This window comes from Mesocricetus auratus, unplaced genomic scaffold (assembly GCF_017639785.1).
Source record: "Mesocricetus auratus isolate SY011 unplaced genomic scaffold, BCM_Maur_2.0 Super-Scaffold_100007, whole genome shotgun sequence".
Taxonomy (NCBI): Eukaryota; Metazoa; Chordata; class Mammalia; order Rodentia; family Cricetidae; genus Mesocricetus; species Mesocricetus auratus.
In genome coordinates this window covers 10180588-10197209 of record NW_024429191.1, presented here as the reverse complement: position 1 = coordinate 10197209, position 16622 = coordinate 10180588, and the positions used below count along the sequence as shown (strand labels likewise).

The 16622-nt window shown below is 55.6% G+C and overlaps 1 protein-coding gene across 5 annotated transcripts in view; it reads left to right on the top strand.

Moving 5' to 3' along the window:
- Cacna1h (calcium voltage-gated channel subunit alpha1 H) overlaps positions 1-16622 on the top strand; it is a 58246-nt gene that overhangs the window by 22921 nt on the left and 18703 nt on the right. For all 5 annotated transcript variants that reach the window (XM_040748331.1, XM_040748330.1, XM_013121712.3 and 2 more), the window contains 6 exons: positions 12131-12242; positions 12326-12459; positions 12610-12707; positions 14341-14500; positions 15801-16116; positions 16297-16389. In XM_040748331.1, the coding sequence (XP_040604265.1) occupies positions 12131-12242; positions 12326-12459; positions 12610-12707; positions 14341-14500; positions 15801-16116; positions 16297-16389 (913 nt within the window). The remainder of the gene's footprint in view (positions 1-12130; positions 12243-12325; positions 12460-12609; positions 12708-14340; positions 14501-15800; positions 16117-16296; positions 16390-16622) is intronic.

The window sequence follows — 16622 nt, the reverse complement described above, 5'->3', positions numbered from 1 at the left end:
CAAGGTGGGATCAGTCTTGGGGGCCAGGATGCAGACTGTGCTTGGCCTACTCAGCTCCCTCTGCAGTTACGTGGATGCGCCATGTAAGCCATGCACGGTGCTTCCCACTTCTCTGCAAATTGGCTGGCGTAATGGCTCAGCTGGGTTCTAGGCTTAAAGAATTTCATCCCATTAAACACAAATACCAAGCGGTTTGAAATATTTGTGCTGGAGCCGCCCTGACTGTTCCTCAGGCAAGCCACGTGGAGCTCTAATTAGTGCCCAGTGGGTAGCCTCCGCTGACTTGGGGTGCATGCACATGGCATAGCTGTGATGTTTCTGTGTTGTCCCTCCCTGCTCATGAGTTTAGCTGTTCCTTAGATTAGGCGAGTTGAGCTGGGTCTAGAAGGACCTGTCCCTGCAGGATATGGCAGACCCCTGAGCACAGCGCTGTGTATGACCTAGTTCTCTGGGGCAGCAGGCAAAGAGAGACTGATGGGGGGAGGGGTTGGGGCTAGCCAGGCCTAATTATCAGTAACCTGGCAGGCGATATACCATTTTTCCGCCAGAACATGTTACATCTGCAGGGCCTGTTGTACAAATACTGCGACAGACATTATCATCTCAAGGCCCCAGAAGCTGCAAGACTAAAGACGTCAGGTTCTCTGGATGGTGTCTCCCTCCCGTGTCCTCACACTACCGTCCTCACATGATTTCTGTCCTGACGTCTTTCCGTGAGGACCTGTCACAGTGAACAAAGGTCCTGCCTTGAACAATATCTTACTTTATTCCAAGACCCTGTGTCCATACATTGCAAGTTCTACCCAAGAGGGACTGGCCTGCCCAGGATAACTGAGCCTTCGCAGGAGGTGGCCACTTGTCATGCACTGAATTCTTGCTTGCTCTCAGATTCAGCAATTGAGACATTCCAGCAGTATGTTAGAACTAGAAGTGGAGGCCTTTGCAGGTTGTGTTTATCTGATCTATGGTGACCAGATAAGGTTATGAAAGAATGGTCCCCAGAGTCACCTGTGTACATGATGTCTGCTATTTATGAACACAGAAGTCAGCTGCATGTACCCAGAAACTTTCCCCGCCACACCTTTTTCCTGGTTTCCAGCCTCCAGACTAAGATGTTGTTTGAAAGCCCCCAGTCCCAGAAGACTCTGGCCCTCCCATTCCACTTTGTGCCAGACTGGGACGGGGTGTGCCTGGAGGCAGGGACTCCTTCATGCCATCATCGTCACCCACCTCTGGGTCACACCCGAAACAGGGCGTAGGGCCCTGAACTAGCTCTGGGACACCCTGGCCCAACTAACTTGGCTCCTGGGCAGTGGGCTCATGGTTCTGAACTTTGGACCAGAGCTTCTGTGAACATTTGTATAAATGTCATGCTGGGGCAGAGAGCTTGGCCTCAGGGATGAAGCAGTGACCTTGGGAAACCAAGGTCAAGCAAAGCTTCACTTTGAAATCAGACTTTTCAGGGGTCTGGGCCATCTTTTTAAAATGTCACCACTATTAATAACATGGCTGCTGGCGGAGGGAGGACAGGGACAAGGCCAAAGCCAGTTAGTCCATCCACAGCTTGAGCGGCCTTTGGGACATAGGCCAGGTGCTGTGAAGCCTGGGCCAGTCCCTGTGTAGACTTAAGAAAGCTGTGTGAGGCTTGGGGTCTGCAGTGAGGGTCCACATAATATAGTTAAGACCTGCTTAAGGCAGGACTTCCCTAAAGGACCAGACAGGAGGGACCCAGAGATGACAGGACGGGGAGGTTTTATCTAGCTTTGATGCCGCCAAGTGTCCACTGGAAAGGTGGGTCTGTCTGGCAGCCTGTCAGACAGATCCAGGCAGCAACAGCTCAGGCAGGAGAATGAGTTACCCCTTTTCACAAACAAGTTTGAACCAAAGTATGGTAGATAGGGTAAGGGGCTCCAAGAGTTAGGGGGTTCCAGAGCTCTGCATGGGCATGGGGGCAGCATTGAATAGCCTATGTTAGTGTCTTTCAGCAACCAGGCTTAGGGCTTCTCAGGAGGGCAGGAGCCAACCTCACTACCAGTACAGTACCTAGGACTTTAAGGTTCCAGATGTTGTCCACTAGGATGTAGGACTCCCAACTGCGCCTTGGCCTCCACAGCCTGGGCTGGCTCATAGCCTCAGTATGGAGTCCCCAGTAACCTAGCAGCCTAGGGGGCCCTGACTCATTGCACCCTGAGATCTGAGATCTTATACGAAGTGTGAGTAGCTAGGGGGTCCTAGGCGCAAGAGGCTCTTGAGCCTGGCTGGCTGGCAGAACCTGTGGACAGAGAGCAGCTGCTCTTCACCCTACTGGAAAAGTGTAATTATTAAAGTGTGGTCCACTGTCCCCCAGTGCTTTTAGGGTTGCAGGGAAGTGGATGGTATGAGGTAGGATGGACTTGAGGCCCAGGGACAGGCAAAGCAGTGTGTCTCTAAGGGTATGGAATCCAAAAACTGGAGGGGTTTGTGCCAGGCTGGGAGAGCAGGCTGGTGGTAGGCATTACTGTGAGGTCTCCCTTTTAAATAAATACCCGGTTGCCAGGCAACACTGGTGGGGATAGCCGGGCTTTCATGGATGGGGGTGGGGGGGAGTGGCAAGGACCCAGTGGGAACATAGCCTGCTGCAGGGCTCCTAGTTTCCCGTTGACGCCAGCCATCATGCCTCAAGGTGCGCCGCCTGTTCCCTTTCCCTGTGTGCCTGGGACCCCAGCTCCTCCGTAGACACAAATTTGTTTTTGCAACAGCCCCCACACATGCCTCAGGTCACAAGTGCAAGCTGGGTTTTCACATGAAGGCGGAGATAATAGTGTCACTAGCAGTATGTAGAAAAGACAAGGGACTCAGCCATATGGACTGGGGAGCTAAGGCCTGCCCAGAGGGGTCCCTGCCCCTAGCCATCAGAGAGCACCTGCTCTCATGGACCACCTGGCCCCTCCCTCCCTTGAGGCAGATAAAGTCTTTTGACCCTCAGGACAGAGGACAGCCTGTGTGCTGAGCATATGAGAGGCGTGGCTGAGGGGGCCTTGCTTACAAGAATGTGGTGACTGGTAGTGGATTCCTCCAGGAATAACTTCCTTTATGCTCTGTGGGTATTCTGTGGAGCTGAATAAGGCAGCAGAGACACCGGACTGAGGCAGAGGCCTGGACAGGGCAGCCTCCAGGCCCAGATACCATAGGGTCCCACAGAAGGGCCCTGCTCTGGATCTTCCCAGGCTGGCCCCTATCCTTACTCAGCAGCCACGGAGAACAGAAACCACCTGGGGCCCCATCCAGACCAGCTCACCACAGTTCTCCTGCAGAAGGGAGCAGACCCTGGAGGTGGGGGTGGGGAAGGGGAAGAGGACCAGGCCATGTTCCCATGGAAGGAGTGTCCAATCCCCTGGGGTCACTAATTTGAGCTGCAGGCAGCTGTGCAGCGAGGCCCAGGCAGTTATTTCTGGCCCAGAGAATTCCAGCAAAGCGGTCCCTGAAAGCCCATCCCTGTGGGCCAACAGTCATCTTTCCCAGGAGTCACCTACCTCTGTTTCTTTTGTCTACCATCCGTTCTTCCCTTGCAGGACCATTAGGGTGGAGTGTGCTGACCCCTTTTGGGGACCCTGCTGGGCAGAGGTCAAGCCAGGCTCTTTCAGAGGAGAGTGGGGGTTGTCTAAGGAGCAGCTGGGGGTGGGGGTGGCTGTCACTGTGACTGATGCTCATGGGGATCAACCAGGAGAATCTGAAAATACGGGGAACAGGCTGGGCCTGGCCCCCCCTTCCAAGCAACACCCTATGGTGTTTGTCGGGGTTGTGCTTTGCCGCCAAGGGGCTGGCAGAGTCTGGGTAAGGCTTCTCGCCTACACAGCCTGCCTTCCTGCAGGCACAGGGACTGGAGGGGTGGGATCAGGCACTTTTCCACTCAATTATCCCTTGAAAAGATCCCGAATCAAGCTCTTTATTAAGAGCTAAGCAGAGACATTAGCGCACTTTCTAATTAGCATGGCTTTAAAAACTGCACAATTAGAGCCATTGGCATGTTCTCAGCCAGGCTCCACAATGTCAGTCCCAGAAGATAGGGGGGATTAGCCTGGGAAGGCCTGGGGTCCTGCCCTCCTTTGAGGACCTCATAGGGTGTGTTTACATGTGCAGTATAAGTGCCCTGTTGTGTGTGTTAGAGGCATGGATAGCACATGAGAGAAGATAGTGTGTACACATTGGTTTATGGGTACATGCCTGGTATTGAAGCCTGACTCTGGGTGCCCCACTGTCCCAGCCTGCCCCTGTGGCCAACAACCAGGCACACACTTTCGCTAGGGCTAGAACAATGAGCCTGGAGGAGGTCAGGGCTGCTGAGCACTGCCCAGGCCATGGGGAGGGTCAGCTCACTTTGGTTATTACTCGTCAAAAGGACTGGGAAAGCAGAGTGCTTCATAGGGCACAGGGGAGGATGAGGATGAGATAGAATGTTCTGGAAGCTAGAGCTGAGTATTCATAGTGTCCTGTCCCCCCACCCCCCGGTTAAGGGACTATAGTGGGGAGTGGCTCCCACACCCTAGCTTCAGGAGGAAGTATTCTTCCACAGACAGCCTGCCCCCCTTCCCCTGGGTGACCCCGAGCAGAGCAGGCAGCTGGAGAACAAACAGCTCCATGTTTGGTCTGCTGCCCTCACTCCCCACCCCCAGCCCCAGCCTCAGCCCAGCCTGCTGTGAGTCACGCAAGCCTAGGCCTAGGCCCAGGCTCCCAGGCCATGTTCCCTGGACCAGGCTATGGGGGGGGCAGGCGTAGAGGAAAAAGGGTCTCCTAGAGTAGGTGCTGAGAGCAGGAAACAGGTTCTCTAGGCATGGGAGTGGGGCTTAGGAAGACTAGTGAGAGGAACACAGAGCCGGGATCCTTGCCACACCCCAAGACCTTGAGCCCTGGGACAGCGGTGATACATCGGACCAACCATCCACCTGTCTCCCTCCAGCCTGTGTCTAGGTCAAACAGCCTCGTGCAGCCAATGTTACTTTCAGGTGATGGCTAACTTTACTGAGCCCTAAGCAACTGGTGATTGGGCTCAGCCCCTGGTATCCAAGCCCAGTAGTTCCAGCTGTGGCGGCCTCCTGTGCTGATGGAGGGAGGACTCAGAGATCCAGACCTGGGTGACCTTAGACATAAGTGCTGCACACACCCCTTCCATGGGAGGAGGGGCCTAGGTGGAGGTCTGGCTTGCTGGTCCTGTGGTAGCTGGGGTAGATGTACACAACATTAAACAGTCTACTTCTGGAAAGCTCTGGGTGAAGCCAGCTGGCCCAGATATAGGGTCTGGGACATTTGGGAAAGGAAGATGTCACCCTTGCCTGTGCTCCTCTCATAGGATCACTCTGATGACCCCAATGGGCCACCTTGTCCCTGACCCCTCCCCCCTGCCATCCCCATCTTTCTTTCCAAGTCCCAAAACTGACCAGGATCCACAGTACACATTCTCCCCTCTCAAGACCCCCAGTATTAAGCGGAATGTGTGACTGAGCTGGGTCAGGGCTAACGGAAGCCTTTGGAAATGGAGCTGGGCTGGGGAATCCCCATTGCCTTTGCCCTAATTGGGTCTCCAGGTTCCTCCACACCTTGTTATCAGCTGTTGGCATGGCAACAGCCTCAGGGAAGAAAGAGAAACCTCCTCAGTTAGCACACCCTGCAGAGTGAGTGCTCCGCCCCAGGACCTCACAGGAGACCAAGACAAATGTCCACAGCGAGCTCCCTGGGCATCGACCTGTGAGAGCTGTTGGGGATTTCCACTACTTCTTCCTGGGGAAGAAGGAAGGCATACAACTCCAGTGGCCTGCAGCTGGCTTTGTTTGCAGTCGTCATGCACAGAGATGATGGCTGGCAGCGTCAGACTGGAGGACAGGGCCATACCCAGGTATCTACAGGCCCCCTGTGTGTTTCAGTCTCCCCCAGGGAAAGGAGTAGCAGGCCCCACCTACTCTGACTCGTGAGGTGGCTAGAATATCTGGGTCAGCTCTGGGGTTCTACTTGTTGTTCTGCTTGGTGGCATCCTGCCTGCCCTTCAGAGCGTCTTCCCAGCCTCCTGACTAGGGTGGACGCCGGAGACACCTGTGTTAAATTTGCCAGGTGTCTAGCACGGAAGGACTCTGCATCAGTAGAGACTCCAGCAGTCGCTTGCCCAGGCTCCATCCATAATGACTTTCCAGGGATACTGGGAGGGTCACCCTACAGGCTGGAAGGCCATTGTAGGGAATAGCAGATGGCTGGATCCCTGGAGCAGCCAGGGCAGGGTGGAATCCAGCGCTGCTTTCCTACGACTAGGCCACTCAGGGCTCCGGTTTGGGTTATGTGCCCAGGGCACTGGGAAGCCATAGCAGGGTGTTGAGCCTCTATCCGTGCTTTGTTTTAGAAGCAGCTCAGGAGGATGAAGGGGTGGTGTCTTGGCGGGAACAAGGACAGATCTGGAACCTCTCAGAGGGGTGTTTCTGGTTCACAATGGACTGTGAGAGATGGCACTGTGGGTGCCCAGTTATTTGGGGCAGAGTGTGGGACCAAAGGCCTTGAGGAGTGAGCAGGGCTAGGGGCTAGTCTCTGGGGTTGAGGGGCAGCCCAAGAAGGATAGGGTGGAAGATGTTAAGGTCCCCAGAATTGGGGAGCTCACCAAGGTGAAGGTGCATAGCACAGTATGCATGTCCTAGAGTGTGACCAGTGGGTGGAGGCACCTAAGATCTTCAGACACCTGGCCTCAGATATGCACAGTGCCACAGAGTAATCACCAGCTAGTTAACCTATTCCGTCAGCTGACCAAGGGACCTCTAGGATCACATCCATCTCATGCGAGTCAACCAACCACCTGCCTGGGCCGTGCCTGGTCTTGGGCCCTGCTGACCCCAGAAAGGGTACCGGCAGGGACAGGTGGAAAACTAGCTCCCACAGAACATAATAATGTCGAGGCTTCCTACATCTGCTCCCTCCCCTGATGCATGCTTTCTGCTCAGGACCTATCCCAGAGCTCCAGGACCAGAAGATCTGCCTGAGGACTATCTGTGAGGGGCCATGGAGGTCACCAAGCATGGAGCCTGAAGCCCCTCACATACTCCACCCAGGTGTGGGAAGAGCCGGGTTAGCTGGGCTGGCAACCCAGGGCAGGTGTTCCTCCTCATCTGTTTGTCCTGATAGTTCATGGCCTGACCCCTAGAGAGGCGCAGGTGTGGTGGTCTTGCTGTCTGCCAGCTGGATGTTTCTGTGGTGTGGCCTCCCGTTTCAGGAGCCCACCATTCCTTGTTCAAGTTGCAGGCTGTACCTACGTCCTCAACACAAGGAGTCAGAAGATGTGACAGCTGGGTGAAGGGAGTGAAAACAGTGGCTGTTTCTCCCATTCCTGTCACTCTGTACCTTACGCATGCGCCTGTGGAGGAGTGATGGCCCCACTCATCTTTACATTGTAGGGAATTCACATCCTTCAGGGGCAGTTCTGCGTTGTGACATTTTCCAAAGACGGGGCTGTGTGCCTTCCGTACCCTCCTTCTGCTGCACCCCTTCTCTGCACCCCCCATGCCATTGTGTCCTAATTCATATAGCAGCAGCGTTCCGTTAACAACAGTGCCACAGGCTGTATACAACGTGTGGGCTGAGCCATGGGCACTTGCCCGGAAGGTCTGCCATTTTAACTTTTCAACACAGGGGAGCCCTGGTGCTTGGTCCAGAAACCCTTGGGCCTCCCTGAACACTATGGTTGTATAGACTTCTGGGTGACTAGTCCGTCCTGATCCCATTGCCATAGAGAGAAGGGCCAGGAAGAAGAGGCTAAGGAAGGCCGTGCTGGGGTAGCTGGACTGTCTTGGGTGGGTACTCACTGTCCACTGAATGTCAGGCACTGCTGCTACCTGCCCAGAAGGGTTATCTGATACAGGACCTGAAGCTGTTATTCTGCCAGCAGAGACAGACAGCCCCCATGGAGTCGGTGAGGACTCATTGGCAGACTTACCTCCTCGCTGGGCTGGGCTATCCCTTTTAAGGACAGTCCTTCACTATGAATAAACATGTTCCTTTCTTCTTGAACAAATGGAAAAAATAAGGTTGAGTGCCCCTGAGAACACAGTGGCAGGAGGGGCAGCAGTGAGGAGGGTATGAGGGCTGCATGCTGTAGAGGACCAAGAGGGACAGCCCCAGACTCCAGGACAAGGAGGACTCTACATAACCAAGGGCTCCTGCACAGGGAAGCCACAGACCCCCCAGACAGGAAGCATGGGACCTCCCGCAGTGGGTCCTCCAACCTTCCATCCCTCCTGCCCAGCCTCTCAACACAAGCCAAGCTGTTCTGGATCTGGCCTAATGGAGCTTAGCTAGCTGTGCAGATTGCTCTGGGGGCTGGCAGGCGGGGCTGGAGCAGCTCAAGAGCTAATCCTCTGATCTCATGCACGGCCTAGCAGGGAGTCCTGGTTGGAATCCTGAGTCCTTGTCCTGCTTAGGGACCACTCTGGCAGTGGAGGACAGGCAGCAGCCACACCTGGAGACTCCCCACCCTCGCTCCAGCTAGCATGGCCACACTACCCAGTGGTATGAGAATGTGGGACTCTAGGGCCCTAGCTGCCTCACTGGGTTAGGTACTGCAAACCTCACTGCTGCCACTGCCTGCTTCTCTGTGGTGGTACCCTTCCATCCCCCTTGTGCAGAATGAGACTGGTAGGTGATACTCAGAAACCCAGCCCAGGGGTTGAGCACATCAGGTTGCTGTACAGCCTGATCAAAGACTTGTGACCAATGGAGACACTGAGACCCGAAGAGGGGCAGTTATAGTAGAATCGGCACAGATTTCCTGTCCTCCAACTCTAGACGTGAGTCACTAGAGTGGCGTGAAGGGGATCCCAGGGACTCTAAGCTATCAGACATGGGGGCTGTGCCAAGATGGGTGTTAATAAAGCCTGGGGTCTGGGCGTACAGGGTCACCTTGGGCCATAACCATGCTGTGTCACCCAGTTCCATCTGGAGATCCAGCTGGGACTATCATCCATAGGAAGCCAGCAGCTTGTTAAGCAAGCAGCAAGAGACATTTACTGGCCAGGCCACAGTGCTTTTGTAAAAGTGACAGTGGCCACCCCAACTAGCAGGCTAGGTGTGGTCTCATCATCTTGCACACACAAAGGACTGTGGCAAGTTACTACCTTTCGCGGCACAATCATGTGTTGCGTGTTTTCCTCCTGCTTCCCTTTGCATGAGGAAGGGCAGATCCAAGATGTACTTCCACAAGGGCCACTCTGCTCAAAGGGACACCCCCTCCAGGGTTTGCATCCCTTCCCCCACCCCAGCCAACCCAGCCTGATGCTCACCCTGGATGGGCCCCAGGTGGGACAGCTGCTTCAGCACCACGGACAGCAACCACAATCAGTATCACCCTTACTCAAGTTCCCAGAAGGCTGCATTTGGGGGTCTTATTTGGGGTGCATTGGAGACCACCCATATGTGGACTGAGGACCCTTCTGTGGATTCTTGTCATGATCCCAGTGTGAGCTTCCTGCACAGGTGAGAAGGGGAGGGGCTTGCTGTGTGAGTAGCCTTGTGTTCCACATCCCTCAGGGAGGCTATGCCCATAGCAGACAGCCTGGGGACCCTAGAGCAGATTCTTTAACTTTAGCTAATGTTCTGAAGCCCCCATGGAAGGATGTTCCCTTTGCTGGCTGCTGACTGGGTTCCTGGCCTCATGGTGTGGTGCAGAATGGGAAGGTATTTGAGCCCTCAGAGAGGTAGCCAGGCAGACAGTGGAACAGTTGGAGTTTGGAGTGGTGGCCAACAGGGTAGGTAGGTACTATGTTTTGTGGTCTCCAACCACAGACCCCTACCATCCATGGGGGACTCCTTGTTTAGCTTCTCTCTTGTCCTCCTTCTCAGACCTTTGCTGCTTGCTAAGCCTCGGAGCTGGATGGGTCCTTGCGTTTTGAGTGAGATCCCCCCAAGGAGGAGCCAGATTAGTCCACTTGGCTGGATTCAGGCCCTGGACTCTACCGGCACCACCTCCTGTTCACATATCCGTTTGGTTTCCTCTAACCCCCATGGAAATTGATTCTAATTTGTAGAAGTCAGTTCAAAGCCTGCAGGAATTTTAATTAAACCCAGAAAATCTATCTGTTGTAATAAAGCCTCTGGAAGTCACCCGGCTCCACGTGATATGACCAGTTGGTGCCGCCTGTCCTTAGCTGCCCACAGAACATGACCAGGGGGCAGTGTGACACGTGAGGTGTGTCCTTGCTGTTGTAGGAAGCTGAACCACTCTCTGCTTAGGAGGTCCCAGGTGTGTGCCTGGTACAAACCAGCCCTGGTCTCTGGACCTGATCCTCTTCCCCGCCAGGCCCCCCCTGCAAGTTTTCCCTGCTCCACAGGTACCCAGGTCAGCCTGTTGTCCAGAAGCAACAGTCACTTGGAGAGGCCATACTGCAACCTTGGTGTCAGGCTGTGTGTGAAGGTTAACAGCTGGGGGCCTGGGGTTAGACACTGGGTGAACTATAGGTTCTAGAGACAGTCCATGCAAGCCAGCTTTGGGGAGTATAGTCCACCTCAGTCTTCCTTGGATAATCTGTGAGTGAATGGGTATGAGCCAAGCCTGGGAGAAACCAAATGGTGGGCAGAGAAGTCAGGAAGCAGACTCTAGTCCTGGACAGGCTTCTAGCCCTGGGCTCTGGAGTTGAGTAGCTGGGGATAGCTAGGGTGAGCAGAAAGCCTCTTCTGGGAGTGGGGCAGGCAGAACTCATGGACTAGTCAGAGACGTGAGACCTAGTCTTGCCAAGGGAGGGCCAGTTACCACCTCCATTGGTGGCAGGCAGGCTTGGAAAGGCATGACACCTGGTAGACTCAGTCCATTCAGGCCTGGGAGCCATGTGTGCTAGTCTGGTCTGGCCATATGTCCTACTGGGGACCTTTGCTGGCCAGTATAATGAGGTTCCTGTCACCCAGAGCAGTTCCCCCTCACCTTGGAAATCTGTCCACCTCTGAGCCCCATGAGGTTGCCCACCTGAACCACAGTGAGACCGGCCTGGAATACCCACCCCCGTCCCCCTTGTCCATCCAGGTGGCGAATAGCATAGGGTGGTGTTGTGAATGAGCTTGACAGAGTTGGGAATTTCCGGGTGAGGGGTGTGCAGAAGGCACTTGGAGCACAGGCTCTTAGCCCGATGTGGGCAAGCACAGAGGGCGAGCACTCCACAGTCTCGTGGCCCAGGAGCACTGCCTTGCCTGCCGGAGGGAGGTAGGCCAGTGCTGCGCTAGCAGGAGGCTGATTTCTGTTTTCCGCAGCCCCATTATGGCAGAGGCGCTTGTTACTGCTGAACCCATTAAGTGTAATTATGACGCTGTCAGCAGGAGCGTGTAATTACATTGGTGGCTTGGCGCCATGGAGCACACTGCCTGTGTGGGCTGGGGGCCCCAGCTCTGTGAGTGTGAGAGGGTCAAGGTCAAGACTGCAAGAGGAGCATTCGGAGAATGGCCTGGCCCTCCCCCCTCTCCTCGGCTCCCAGGTCGCCCATGGCCAGGGGGTAATACAGCCCTGCCCCTCATGATGAGGTCTCCCAGCTTATTCTGTCCCTGTACCTCCGACAGGTTGTTGCTTTGGCTGGTACTGGTTCTGTATATTGTGGCCACAGGCCGCACCAATGCCAACCTGTGTCCCCGTACTGAGCTGACAGTGCTGCTATTCGGTGCATGGACACATGCTGGTGGGGCTCTGTGCTGCTGTCTTCGTGGGCACTTCATTGATCATCAACCCATGCAGACTTAGAGGTGCAAGACCCGCTCAAGGTCACCTTCAGGAGATTCAGTCCCTCCTACCACATGGTCTCAGGCTCCTGCCCCAACTGTAGTTGAGCCTTTCTTCCATCGTATATTTGACTCTCACTAAGTCTACCGGACTCCAGTGTGTTTGATGTCCTCACCCGGGCCTCATATGTGACACCGCTGCTGGCTCACTGCAACATTTCCAGGGCCATCTCGGGGTATGAAGCAGGAGCAGGGCAGACTATCTTCCCAGGGAGAGTCATGGGGTCAGCATGGTGCCATGGCGCCACCTGGTGGTGATGTTCTGGTGTTGTTGCCTGCACTGTTGACATGAGACTGAACCCTTGCCTCAGGCTGGGGGAGGCAGAGTAGGGTTGTCTGCCGCACATGGCCCTTAACGCACAGCCCGCAGGTGGTTCGAGCACGTCAGCATGCTGGTCATCATGCTGAACTGCGTGACACTTGGCATGTTCCGGCCCTGCGAGGATGTTGAATGCCGCTCAGAACGTTGCAGCATCTTGGAGGTGGGTGTCAAGGACTGTGAGGGAGGCCAGGGGGGTGCCAAATGCATATACCCTCTTCTTCATTGTGGCCCCCTTTCCTCCAGGCCTTTGATGACTTCATCTTTGCCTTCTTCGCTGTGGAGATGGTGATCAAAATGGTGGCCTTGGGGCTGTTTGGGCAGAAGTGCTACCTGGGCGACACCTGGAACAGGCTGGACTTCTTCATTGTCATGGCGGGGTATGCAGCCCCCGCTTGGGATGCTTGGGAACCCTAGGGCTGACCTCAGGGCTGAGACCCCAGGCGGGCTAGGGCTTGGCAGGCGGGGTGATGGGCTAGGAGTCCTGGCCCCTGCTGTCTTCCCCTTCCTGAGCACCTCTACTCCCCCAGCATGATGGAATACTCTCTGGACGGACACAACGTGAGCCTCTCCGCCATCCGCACAGTGCGTGTGCTGCGGCCCCTCCGCGCCATCAATCGGGTCCCCAGTAAGTATCACTTCTGCCTTGAATTAGAGATCAGCCTTTATGTGCTGCTGACCCCACTGCTTACCTAGACACCAGCAGACTTGGCCCTTCCAGGAGAGTCCCAGTTGGAATGGGATGGAGACTCCCAGTGCTTAGTTAGCGACGGGGGGCCACTCTGAACCTTGACCTCCGCGTAGCGTCTGGGGTGAGACTGGGGCCTGAGAAGGTTCCCAGCTGCATCACTGTGCGGCGGTCCTGAGGCAGGCGGAGGCACGTGTGAGATTGGGCTCCAGCGGGGACTCTGCAGCCCACTCCCCATCCCTCCCGTACAAAGGAACTGAGCTCTGGGGCAGGGGAGGAACACATGGCATGCTCCCACTACACATGGAGGGAAAGTGTGCAGGAAGTCGTGGCTGTGCTTGGGGTGTGGCCTGTCCAGATGCTAGCCATCTGCATGCATCTGGGGGATCGTTTTCATGGTTTCTTAGTAGCTAAATGCAGATGTTCAGTTGAAGAATGGGAGGTGCAGCTCCCTTGGAGCTGTGTGAGGTATGCATACACATGCATGAACAGGTGAGGCTCCAGGTCAACCTGGGCACACACACCCCCTTCTCAGCTATCTCAATACTCCTTCTTCCACCTACCCACCTGGACATGATTTCTGGACATATGGTTCAAATGCTATGTGACATCGAACATGTTACCAAACCTTTCTGAGCACCAGGTTCCCTTTGTAACAGTGGAGTACGCAGTATATATTTCCCAAGGACAGCAGTGGTTCTGAGGGCTCTGCTAGCACCCTGTGTGCTCAGTGTACTCAGCAGATCCCACGGCTTCTCCACCCGGATGACCTGTGTATTGGAACAGAGATGAAACCCAGGTTCACTCCCATCCAAAATGTTCAGTGACTCTAGAATTCTTCCCCAGACCAGGACCACCTGCTCCTCACAGCAACTCCAGAACCTTCAGAGCTGTCTGACTACCTACTTACTGGCTCTGCTCATGTGATCTAGGGTGGTGTGATCACATGGCCTAGTTGGTTGCTGGCCCCATGAGACACTTTCTCGACAGCTGAAATGTTAGCACCCATCAGCTCAGACCCCCTCCATGACCTGAGCCCACCCCTCTCTGGGTTCCTCAAGACTATGGTTCCGTCTCTGACCTAGTTGTGTGGCCCAGTGCTCTGCCCATGGCCTAGACCGGCCCTGCGCAGATTCTGAGCTGCATTCTTTGATGCCTGAGGAGGCAGACCCAGGATGAGGCCACTGTTGACCCCTTCCTAGATTCATTCAAGTTCATACACCACCCAGGAAAATGGGCTTCAACATTGCTGTGAGATACGGCACCTCCCTTGCCTTTCCTATAGCAGGGCCCTGCAGGTCTGTTCTTGATTGGAAATCAGAGCCCAGTGTGCTGGGGTTCCCCACACTGGTCCACCGTGGGGATGAGGTGGAGCAGGGACAGGTTTGCCTTGGCTGTCTGGGGCTGCAGCCTGACTGCCCTCTAGGCTGCCCATTGGCCTTTCCTGACCCTGGCCTCTGCACACAGATAGCCTTGATGTGGATTTGTGAGCGGTGGGCAGTGCTGGGGGGAGGCACCCCAGGACCCTCTACCTGGGCTTAGCTGTGTTGAGCCCCAGTCCTGCCTCCCTCAGGCATGCGGATCCTGGTCACTCTGCTGCTGGACACGCTGCCCATGCTTGGGAATGTTCTTCTGCTCTGCTTCTTCGTCTTCTTCATCTTCGGCATTGTTGGGGTCCAGCTCTGGGCTGGCCTGCTGCGGAACCGCTGCTTCCTGGACAGCACCTTCGTCAGGTGTGCGAGACCCCACCGGTGTTGTAAGGCTCTGTCCACCTAGCCAGCCATGACCCCCAAATGTTGTCTCTTGACTTTGGCCCTTCAGGCCTTCCCCTTCTGCAGGCCCCACCTGCAAAAAGATCATCTCTCCAAGACTGTTCTGCTGCCCCACCCTGGTATGAGACCCCACCCCCAAGGTATTCCGTCCTTGGGTACCCATAGAGTAAACCTAGGTCCTAGTTTGTGGTGAGATTCTAGGGTGCTCAGCTCTACTCAGGACAGGCTGCAGTAGGTACAAGTGCAGTCCCAGAGGCATGTCAAGGTGGAGATGAGGACACAGGCTTGGTAGTTCAGGGGCACACTCTAGGGGAGCCTGGGTGGAGGCCACTTCCTCTCGAACAGTTTTTCTCTGTGAGTGGCTGTGAGGGTTTGATACCAGGTGTCTTTAGCCCCAGAGGCCCGTCTGAGGGAGGGAACTGTGCTCATCTGTCTGCCAGCTCCTGGCACAATACCCCCAGTGGCTGCTGCCCTCTGTCCAGCTCCCTTGCATCTGCCTGACTCAAGTGCTTCCTGAGTTGGCACCCTCATGCCAACATGGCGTCTGCTTCATGGGAATGAGGGTGCGTCTGTCCCCTTCATCCTGGGCCCCGCTGTACGGCATCAGAAGACAGGTGACCCAAGGCTGGTGACCTTCTAGGGCTTCCCTGGAAAGTGACAACGGTGCTGGGAGGCACCCTGCTCTTCGCTAGACCCTGCTTATGAACTGCCTGCCTCCTCCAGCACAAGTCAGATACCTGAGCACTGAGCCTCTAGGATGGATACCCACAGGCCAAGGGTTTCCTGGTCTCTGTGTGTCCGGGTCTCAGAGCTGCTGAGATGTTCATGGAGAAGGATATGAGGGCTGAGAGGGAGGAAGATAGTGGGTCCATGAGGAGATTCCAGAGAGCCTAGAGCTGTGGAGACAATGCTGCCTGGCCCAAGTTGCCAGGCCCCACTCAAGAGAAGTCAACTTTTGGGAAAGATGTAAGACACCGTGGGAAGGGAGTAAGGGTGGGTCCAGAGGCCTTGGGATGCTTCAAGTATCACCTGTCAGTCACTGCGGCAGAGATGATGCCGTGAGCTGGGTACCACACTGTGCCCAGTACCTCTTCCCTCGTCATCTCAAGTTTAGGCCCAGGTGAGGGAGTAGAAGGGAACTGCTATCTTGATGCGCATGCGGGATTCAGGCTCAGCGGCCCTGAGTAAGACTGGATGAGTGAATGGGGGAGTGGAGCTCGGCCAGGAAACTCAAGCCGTTCCTTGACCTTCTGCAACCCAGGAACAACAACCTGACCTTCCTGCGTCCATACTACCAAACAGAGGAGGGTGAGGAGAACCCTTTCATCTGCTCCTCACGCCGCGACAATGGCATGCAGAAGTGCTCACACATCCCCAGCCGTCGTGAGCTCCGTGTGCAGTGCACACTTGGCTGGGAGGCCTATGGGCAGCCGCAGGCTGAGGACGGGGGTGCCGGCCGCAATGCCTGTATCAACTGGAACCAGTACTACAACGTGTGCCGCTCGGGGGAGTTCAACCCTCACAATGGTGCCATCAACTTCGACAACATCGGCTACGCTTGGATCGCCATCTTTCAGGTGCCTTGATAGCCTGGGGTCACCTGGGGGCGTGGAATGGTGAGCCCCGGGTAGCCTGGGGTCACCTGGGGGCGTGGAATGCTGAGCCCCGGGACAGGCACCCGCGCTGGGGTGTGGCATGCGCTGCCTCCCTTGGGGGCTGGAGGGTGTGGGCCCATGTGCAGCTGCTTGCCTCGTCAGGTCATCACACTGGAGGGCTGGGTGGACATCATGTACTACGTCATGGACGCCCACTCGTTCTACAACTTCATCTACTTCATCCTCCTCATCATCGTGAGTGTGGGCGTGATTGGCTGGTGGGCGTCCTGCATTTGATGGGGGAAGAAGCCACATCCTGCCCCTTCTCCCGTGTTATTTATTCTGGACGTCCTAGAGTCCCTGGGCTCAGCGGTATGGAGGCAGCTGCTGGGATGGGCTCTGGCGGGTGGACAGGCAGGGGCCTTTTCTGCCCCGCCTACAGGGGAAGAAGTAGGCAGGATGGAAGGGCCATCCAGCCCCTAGGTCCA